Source organism: Lampetra planeri, chromosome 15 (assembly GCF_965212315.1).
Source record: "Lampetra planeri chromosome 15, kcLamPlan1.2.h2, whole genome shotgun sequence".
NCBI classification, from domain to species: domain Eukaryota; kingdom Metazoa; phylum Chordata; class Hyperoartia; order Petromyzontiformes; family Petromyzontidae; genus Lampetra; species Lampetra planeri.
In genome coordinates, this window is record NC_136121.1 from 8,825,056 (window position 1) to 8,835,005 (window position 9,950).

The following is a 9,950-nucleotide window of genomic DNA, read 5'->3' on the forward strand; positions in this document are numbered from 1 at the left end:
TAAGCTTATGGAGCATAGACAGGTGCTCATTTTTATTGGTGTTTGAAGTCACTCTCATTGATGTCAAACAGCCTCAGTCAATGTATACAGCCATGGAAGAAAAGACCTTCAACTTTTTATATTTTTTATTTTCATTGTTTTTTTGATAAAGTTAAGACATTGTTCTGGGGGGGAGGGGGGGCCCTCCCTTAGAAATAGGTCAAATAGAACAGAAATGCACCGGCTTTCTTTTAACACTTAATTTAAAATGCATTATTTTTCAAGGCGCTGACAGTACAACTCCAAACAAAGCCCTTTTGTATTTCTTTTTTTAACTTTTGTTGTAAGCGTTATTTTTAATCGGAATTCAAAATGCAACAGAGATGGCTCTGTGGGGAACAAGGCATGATTGTTAGTTTTACTCACTGCACTCTTTGTTTTAGCCTTCATCATTGTGGACAGCTTCCTCACTTGTCACATCAAATTGACATACTCAGTATCTCATTGACGGCCACATTTTTCATCACATCCCACAATATAATTCTATGCATTCAGTTTCTACAACTCCAAAACCCTGCTTGAAACCAGGATGGTCGTGTACCCTATCAAAAAACACAATCATTTTGATGGAAGTTCAAACTGATTTTTGAAAATAATCCCATGGAAATGTCGCGGGCCTTATGAAAGTACGCTTCTACGTAGCTTTTCAAGGTTTTGCTGTATGGTTCTCCGATGTTTTTTGGGGTCATGCCGACAAAGACGCGGAACAACCCGTCAATGCATCGAAAGGGCTCGTGAGAGTATATTTTTAAAATTGACAGAAAAACGGCTAGGGCCACTTGGGTCGAAGTTTCATGGCCATCTGGCGCATGGAATACCAGGAGCCCTTCCAGTTCATCCACACGACGCCGTCGTCCGTGCCGTAGTCCGCCTGCTCCTTGGTGTAGATGCCGCCCCAGTAGTAGCGGCCGTTGGGATTGGCCGCATGGCAGCGATTGTACCACCAACCGCCAGCGTCCTCGCGCGAGCAGTGCTTGGTTGGATCGCCGGGGTTCCTGGAGAAGTGAACGTTGTTAGAGAAGAGCCAGTGGCAAATTTACCCGGATCTCTAACTAAACCATAAAACTATTTTTTTATTTTATTTTACCGGGTAAGGCCCACTGAGATATACAGCTCTTTTTCAGAAGCGACCTGCCCACAAATGACAGGTCAACAAAGTGGCTTATCATGTGAAAATGTATCAGAGCCAAATTCTCTGAACGCTTGTTGTTGAGTCTAAATGTGGGGGGAAAAGCTGGAGGACATGGAGAAAATCCATGCAGCCACGGGGAGAACATGCAAACTCCAAATATACAGGCGTCAGGGTCGGGATCGAACCAATTACCTCCTGTATACCAGGCGAGGTAGTTATCGTCTCAACCCTGTGGAACGTCAAATCTCGAAAGTTAAACAGCATACACAATCAGGTTGTCCTGTGGGGTGACTTGGTGGGCAGCAGAGGGCAGTGCAGAAAAATCCTGCGAGGTGCCGATCTTGTTTAATTGCAATCCTGCCCTTGTTTAATTAGTGTAATTAATTCAGTGGGTTCTGAGCCGATTCAAACACGTCCATTCATTCACGCTGTGATAACTGCACTGGCGGAGTTTTAAAACCCTGCTTTTATAACACGCTCTGGATTATTTCAAAAGTTTCCCACAGCTAATATTGACAGAACACAGAGTAGTCCTTTTTTTTGCACGGCGTACTCTAAATGGGCTGCAATGGGAATTGTTAGCCGCTTCTGGTTGCTCACAAAGTGTACTCTCAAACCCATGAAAGACTTCATCCCCGCTGGCACTGGCTTAGCGGCGAGGGGCCCTCAGCGAACAACGTGTTTTGCTTCCCATAAAACAGCACCGTGCGGGAAATAGGGGAGACAACACACGGACACAAAGATCCCCCGTATAACCACACAGACTGTTGGGGCAAGTGCTGTTAATAAGCTCGTCTGGGAGGCTGGCGTGGCGCACGAGAGGGTGGTTAAGGCCAGCACCCGGGCCGGCCCGCTTTGTCTCCCCAGTGTCAATGTTTGGGTACTCGTTTGAAGCGATGAGTCGACCTTGGGAAGGCCCAGGAAAGGTTCGGATATTCACCACCGCCGTTGGCCATGAGAGGGTTATCGAACTCAGGTCGCCGCAGTGCGCCAACCGACCGACTGCCGCACACGCGCGCAAAACTCCACGCGAAGTGCAAGGACGGGGCATTCGCGTGCGACCATTACCAGTTGTCGTTGTCTCGGTCGAAGGTGCTGAACTGCATGCCGTTGTGGATGGTCATGGTGCGGTTGTCGCCCATGAGCTGCGTGGCCCCATCCAGCAGTGCGTTGCCCGCGTTGCCGCTGTAATCCTCCACCCAGAGGCGGTAGCCCTGCGCCTCGTTCTCCAGCCGGAAGCTGGCGTACTGAGCGTACACGCTGCTGCCCTCCCAGTCGCTCATGTCGAACAGCACCTGCTGCGTGTGCTGCTTAGTCAGCTGGTGAACGGTTTCCGTGCCCAGCCAGTACTCGCCTGCACTCGACCGGGGGATTGGGGGGAGACGGGGAAATTGTTGGCGAATGTGCCGGGCGTCCTACGGGCAGCTGTACAGCGTGGGTCATGAGCTCGCTTGTTTCTGGGTTACTATGTGTGTTGTTCATTTGATATGTTCTTGCATTCCATCATTTATGTTTGTACTTTTTTCGTGCATTTTTTTTTACTTGTACTGCGAGCGTTGATTTGAAATGTGCTCACGTGCAGTGCGATGCCGCGTTATTAATTTGCACCAAGAAATTGGAGCACTGCCAGATGGAGAGGCGAATAGTTACGAGAGTCACTAAACGAAGTCTCGCGGAGTCTCAAGACTTTTTAACGAGAGCCTCAAAAATGACCGCAGGAGGAGCTCCGACCGATGATGGCACGAGAGCGTGCGTGACAAGTTAGGTTACCCGTACCAGTCAGTAACACCACGGCGCAGATCAAGTTCTAATCGGCGCAGATTGCCGATTTTACAGAGTCTCCTTGACAGACCTGTTCTACACCTGAGGACGGATACTTGCGTTGTGGCCGAAACGTCGTGAGAATTATTTTATTATGTTTATTTTTATTATTTTATTATTTCAATTCTACGTGACTTTACCGAAAGAACCAAGAAGATGAATCCCTGCAGTCACGAAAGCTTTAAATCGAAATAAAATACAATTCTCACAATTGTATTTTATTTTGTTTTATTTTTGTATTTTATAATGTTTTATTATTTATTACTTTAATATTTCCCTTCTACGTGACTTTACCGAAAGAACCAAGAAGATGAATCCCTGCAGTCACGAAGGTTACCTGGAATGTTGCAGATGGACTTCCCGTTATCGAAGGCAATGTTTCCAAACCCAGCCTTGTAGGTGTTCCAGTCTCTCGCGAAGTTGGAGCTTCCATCCACTCGGTTCTGGACGACGGTCCAGCCTAGAAGTGTAAATTATTAGCGTCAAAGTAAAACAGGGATTTTGTCTCGTGCTCGACAAAAAAACAACAACAATCAAAATAATTCAAAGCCGCTTTGTCAAAATCCATCGCTGGATGAAAGAAAAACCCTCCTCACCTGTCTACTCAGGATCTTTCAGATGGCAATTTTTTTAATATTTTTATTTGACATAGTTATTTGAACTTCAGAGCCGTTCAGTAATTCAAACGGGCAGCAACCACGTCCCGATTGAGATCTCACCTCCTCCGTGGCTGTCCATGTCGCAGAACACCTTGTAGGGCTTTGAGAAGAGGTCCGGCTGGATGTAGTACGCTTCACTTGTGCGGCCACCGTTTCGATAGATGTCCTCACAGTCTGTAAACCACGGGACCACACGCGTCCCCATTAATGTTTACAATGTACCCCCAGCCTCCACCGCCAGCAGTTTGATGGGGAATGTCACAGTTTTGATTCGCTATTCAATTCGAGAATTGATTCTTGTTAAGACATTTTCCGTCTCGTTTGAACAGTTTTGCTCACTCCATTCGCCGAATTGCAATATCGGAATATTTCTAACATAGCTGGTAGATAATTGTCACACGCTTGAGTTTACACACGTACCTTGAGAGTTAAACTCTATTTGACGAAACCCTATTATCACATCCTACCCATCACTTTCTCCCAGTTGATCACAGTTGCTGTGCACAAGTGCAAAGACCCAACATAAAAGAGCACTCCTGAAGGTGTAACAGGTAAGAGTTAATGTGTTTCTTGGATTAAGCAAGGTTAAAAGGACAAGGGGATTGTACGATAGGAAGGAGTTCCAAAGTTAAGCAGTTGCTAGGAAAGAGAAGTGTCTTGTAGAGTCTTGAAATTCAACCGAATTTAGAAGCGTAATAAATCCGAATTGTATCGTTCAATGATTCGTTTTTGACATCTCATCCCATCAACAAATTTTAAAGGGCACCCACTCGTGGCAGCCATCCCTTGCAGGTCCCAAAGTAAACTCACCTGGCCTGCAAACCGGCATTTAGTCTGCCAGGAGCGGGGCCAGAGGGAGGGGAGTGGGGCGACGATTGCCACCTACAATCGCGAGCGAGTGAGTTGCCGTGCTAACGCGTCGCGAGCCCCCCTACGTACGCATTCCGGACACGACGGGCACGTGGCAGCTGACGGTGCAAGGCGCGCTGCACAGCTCCTTCTGCGTCTTGATGGCCTCCTCCATGCGCTGCATCTTGGCTCGCAGGTGCTCCATCACGGACTTCATGGAGCGCAGCGAGCCGGCCACCGTTGACTCGATGCGGATCTTCACCTCCTTGTAGCGGTTCTCTATCTCCTTCTGTGCGTCCACGTGGGTGCTGCTGCGAGCTGCTCCGTCACACAGCGGCCCCGCGCATCTCGGCGTCAGCTACGCGAAGGTGAGGCTTCTGTTTATCGCTTGAGAGAGTGCCAGTGGCGTCGCTATTCAGCGTGCGTGCGGCACAACTGCACCGGGGCACTACGAGCCAGAAGGCTGAGGCTCGGCCAGCTCAATTATATTAAATTGGACAGGGGCCCAACTTAATTTGGTAGATTGAGTCACAGTGGCGTCGCTGTCGAGTGTACAGGCGGTGTGACTGCACCAGGGCTCACGAGTGAGAGTGGATGGGCCCTAGGTGCTTCCAGATTATTAATTTGAAGTTGGACAATGGGGCCCCCATTTCATTTCTTGCACAATGGGCCATTCCCACCAAGCGTCACCAATGGATTGTGCCCCTTTTTTAAATTTAAAACGTTGGGTAAAAATATAAAACTGTGTTTCTAGCCTTAGCACAGTGGAAACCGTCGAATAAAAAGTGGGGCCCATGGCTGGCCTTAATTTCAGCCTGGTTTGTCCGGGTCAATGACAGGGAAAAAAATTCAGTGCCTGGCCCACCACATCAAGTATTCCTCTTGTTATGGGTGTGTTGTAGTGGTTGGAGCCATTAGCGCACTGCGCTATGAACCTGGTTACCTGAGTGATAATCCCAGCCAGGACTGACATCAGTGGTGAGTGATATTGTGACTGGTCTTACCACCCACCCCTCAATGCGCCAGCGTGGTCAATTATGGTCAAACAACTACCCATGGCTGAAGTTGTATAGGGAGAGATTCATCAACTGTTGACAAACGGCTGCAAATTATTTGTAAATGATAACTGTAGCTACTAAGTCACTTGTGTATTCCATCCTACTAGCAACCCCAAAAGTACCCAGTGACATCTTAAGCCCTCGAATCCGGCGACTCAAGTTCGATTTCCACTCACGAACAACATCGATAACGAACATCTGAACTTGTATTTGGCCCTCCCCTAGGTCGACTCAGCTGTAAAATGAGTATCTGGTATGGTGTGTAACCGTCAGCACTGGGGAGACAGAGGACATGGCGCTGCCCATCGACCCCCTTGCGTACCGTGTCGGGCCTTAACAGGTGCTCGCTGACAGCGGGGTCCGTCGCCTTTGCGTGTGCGCGTGTGCGCGTGCGCTGGCGCACGAGCGAGCGCCGCTCACCGTTGAGGCGCCTGCGCAGCGTCTGCACGTTCTGCTTGAGCGTGTTGGAGTCGGCGGCCATGCGGTCGAAGCTGTTGATGAAGTAGGTGAGGTTCTGCTTGAGCATGGAGATCTTGTAGCGCACCGGGTCGCGCTGCTTCAGGAGCTCCTCGCGCAGCTCGCAGCCCGTCGGGCACAGCACGCCCTGATCCCCCCCCACAACACAGGACACCCATGAAGCCCTTTCCGTATGTTCATTCGCTCAAGTCGTTCGGTCATCCGTTTATTTATTTATTTATTCATAGGATCGATCGTTAATTCGCTCGATCAATCACTTGCTCAAGTAATGTATTCAACTCGCTCATTAATTTATCAATGAGCTCGTTAATTAATTAAGTTGTTCGTAAAAAAAAAAGAAAGCTCTGTTGGTGAGGTGGGCCTACGTGGCTCAGGGTAAGATCATTGATCCGGCACCGCTGAGGGCCTGGATCAGAATGTGAGTTTCACACACCCACGGTTACATTCGATTTTCAAGTGCAGCTCGCTGAAGGGCACAGCATCGTCACCGATTACTGCTGCATTAAAACAAAATCACAGTACATTTTATTTGTTCACTGAAAGTGGCTCATTTATTCTCTGAAACGTAAAACATTAGTTTTTTTGCCAAGCAATGAAGATACATATACAAAGATAAAGATAAAATATCCCCCGTATAGCCTTAACAGACTGTAGGGGCAAGTGCTGTTAGCGAGTACCCAGAGGTGTGGACTCGAGTCATGTGACTTGGACTCGAGTCAGACTCGAGTCATGAATTTGATGACTTGCGACTCGACTTGGACTTGCATAACAATGACTTTGTCCCACCTATGAGATGTGGACTCGAGTCATGGGACTTGGACTCGAGTCAGACTCGAGTCATGAATTTGATGACTTGCGACTCGACTTGGACTTGCATAACAATGACTTTGTCCCACCTCTGCGAGTACCTATTAAGGCCGGCACTGTGGCACACGAGAGGCTGGGTGGCCAACACCACGCCCGGCCGCCTGTGTCTCCCCAGTGGCGATGTTTACACATCTCACCAGGCACTCATTTGAAGCTGAGTCGAACTAGTTGAGGCTCAGGAACGGTTCAGATAACCGTCACCGGTGTTGACCGTGAGCGGGAATTTCACCTCGGCTCGCCAGGGTTTGTAACGCAGCGCGCTAACCTCTACACCACCGCTGCGTGTCCACACGCACACACACACGCACACACACACACATACGTACCAGGTCGCTCTCGGGCAGCATGCAGCCCCCCTCATCGCGGATCGCCTTCTGGGCCTCCAGGCCGGCCTTGGGGGCGCTGGTGGGTCGCGCCTCGTAACGGCGCCCGGAGCCAGACGCCGGTGGCGGCAGCGGTGGCCTCCTCACCCTGGTGCCACTCGGCATTGGCCTCATTCCCCTCACGTCCAGCGTCTGCAATGGGAAGACGGGGTGGTGGTGTCAGCAACTGCTGGGGGAAGTCATCGCCGTCGGCGACACGGTTCAGGTGCAGCCCCCCGTTTGCTTGCTCACGTCACTGCCCGAGGATGGGCATCCACTGCAGGCAGGGCCGGATTAAGATTGTGTAGGCCCCGGGGCTACAGGTGATGTGAGGTCCCCCCCACCCAGTAATATTCTCAAGAGGAAAACAAATATTCTTGTGGTTCTTTCGGTAAAGTCGCGTAGATAGAAAATAATAATAAAGTAAAATTGTATCAAGTTTATTTTTAGATGATGATGACCAAAACAAGATTATTATTTTTTATAAAGTTTATTTTTATCATCATTTTTTATATCTACGTGACGTTACCGAAATAACCATAGAATATGAATTCCTGCAGTGACGAAAGTTTTAAGTCAAAATTTAAGGAATAGAAAGTTAGAGAAAAATATAAAAACATTTTTACAAGGCAAACGACAAATACAATTCACCATTCACAAATGAAACAACTTTTCGCTTAACCTCTGGAGGTCCCTCCAGCTGGTGGAGGTCCTCTGGGCTGCAGCCCCTAAAGCCCCCACGCCTTGATCCGGCCCTGCCTGCAGGTAGAGCCAGTGGACGCAGCCTGCCAATCCGGCTACCTTTGGAAGGGTCTCCCCTCGCAGGTCTCTGCTCAGCGTGTGGTCCGAGTAACTTACTCACATTGGTTCACTTGCTCGCACGCGATGGATGGAGCGGTCGTGCAGTGGTTAGTGAATTGCACCGTGAACGTGGAAGCGTCATCTGTGTTTGATTACTGGTCATCATCTGACCTCGGTGGTGAGTGAAATCTGAATTTTGCTGCACCTTCCCCCCCCCCCCCCACTCCAGATTTTGACCAACTTGGTGAAGTATGGTCAAGCAAAACCCCTTAACTAACGCAGCACAGAAGTGTATTGACAAAGGCTTGTAAATTATTATTATTGCTGTATTACTAAATGCGTGTATGTTGAACTTCTTTTGCACCGTGCATAGCCAACCGCCAGTGCTAGTTCGTAGGTGGGTTTGGGAGCGTAACTCACAGCGGCGGTGTTATTGCTGTTGGGGTCAGCGGCCATGTCATCCTGGAAAGAGAAACGCTCGTTAGGGTTAAATGATCCGCGCATCGTCCAGAGTAACAGCCGCTCATGGTGACGAGCAAATTGACGGAGGAGTCAACATTTCACCGCTAGCGGTTGCTGCTGGGCCAGCGAATGCTCACGTTATGTGGTGTTTTGTGATGATATTAACTAAACAGGCTTTAAGGTTGAGAGGCATTGGAACTTAATATTGCCCATCACACAAGTAACAAGAACACGTCTGTAGGAGGTTAACTTTGTATTTTTTTAGGCATCACCCATCAAAATGATGTCAAATCTGTAATTTTAAACGTAAAGCTGTATGTGAAAGAAACGCGTATCCACCAAGAGGTTTCATTGATCAGTAACATAAAAACAACGCCAATACATTTTCTAAGCACTCCGTCGTATTTCTGGTCTGTACCCGTGATGTTGGATATGAGGTTCGACCCTTCGCTCGAAATGTTGGGGAGCTTTCTCAGGAACTGAGCTAAGTCAGTTTCCACAGGAACTCAGCGATAGCCTTCAATTCCCGAAGCTCCCACCAAGTGGAGCGAAACGTCGTACGCCACGCCGAACAGAATAATATTTACATTTGACGAATCCGATGAGCTATGAAGCTCTTTTTCACGCGGTACGACCCGAAAACACATCCGAGAGCTACTACACTCAGCAGCAAAACGGCGAACACACAACGGCGTGATGTTGTTGTGGCACGACATCGCTGACGGGATGGGGCATTCACCTCGGTATCGTAGTCATTTTCTGGTTGGCCGACGAGAGAAAGGTCTTCTGCCGCTATGAGCGGCAACACGAGACACAAGATCCAAAGCCACTTCATTTTACTCGTGGTGGCGCCTCCAACGTCTACACGCACACGTCTGCAGCGCTCGTCCTGACAAGGCCCTGCAGCAAGGGCTCACTTCTTGCTCTGCTGGGAGATCTGTTGTCTACTTTATACAGGAGCCATTGTTTGCCCAATGATTGATGAGTAACAGAAAGGGCACACGGTGACTCCGATGACCATGCCTACTTGTGTGCAAACTTTTCGTTTGTATGCTCTGTCGATAATTATTAATCTTTTTCATCTTTGTTTAGTGATTCAAGCCTCACAGAACGTGCCTGTTTTATTATTATTAAAATATATGTTTGTGGCAAAAAACAAACCACGTAAAAATTCCTTGCAAGGTTAGGCAAAAATAACCTACGAAAGGGGCCCTTCTGTTAGCAGCAGCAGCAGCAGCGTGAGGAATTGTAGGGCTGCTACCTTTGCCTTACACACCACATAAAAGGATAAGGGACAACCCAAGGCCATAGACATGGAGTCAACATTGGGGAGGAACAAATCTTCCCCCAGAAAAAAAAAATCTAAATTTGAAAACTAATATCCTGCCTAAAATATAAAAAAAAATCACAAAGACTTTTTATT

The 9,950-nt window shown here is 48.3% G+C and overlaps 1 protein-coding gene across 1 annotated transcript; it reads right to left on the minus strand.

Annotated features, from left to right (window-relative positions):
• On the minus strand, positions 1-9,459 carry FGB (fibrinogen beta chain). Its single transcript, XM_078601004.1, has 9 exons — positions 9,267-9,459; positions 8,486-8,527; positions 7,229-7,417; positions 5,979-6,162; positions 4,591-4,818; positions 3,712-3,825; positions 3,330-3,452; positions 2,240-2,525; positions 1-1,034 (listed from the first exon to the last, which is right to left on the minus strand). The coding sequence occupies exons 1-9, from the start codon at positions 9,360-9,362 to the stop codon at positions 809-811; spliced, it is 1,488 nt and encodes a 495-aa protein (XP_078457130.1). The 5' UTR covers positions 9,363-9,459; the 3' UTR covers positions 1-808.
• Between the last annotated feature and the right edge of the window lie 491 nt (positions 9,460-9,950).

Bases quoted from the DNA above. Each gene is read 5' to 3' on its own strand.
- FGB (XM_078601004.1), bottom strand. From the start codon at position 9,362: ATGAAGTGGCTTTGGATCTTGTGTCTCGTGTTGCCGCTCATAGCGGCA. The intron at 7,418-8,485 runs GTGAGTTACGCT...TTCCCATTGCAG, and splicing joins ACAGCAATAACACCGCCGCT to ACGCTGGACGTGAGGGGAAT. The intron at 3,453-3,711 runs GTGAGATCTCAA...TTACACTTCTAG, and splicing joins CATGGACAGCCACGGAGGAG to GCTGGACCGTCGTCCAGAAC.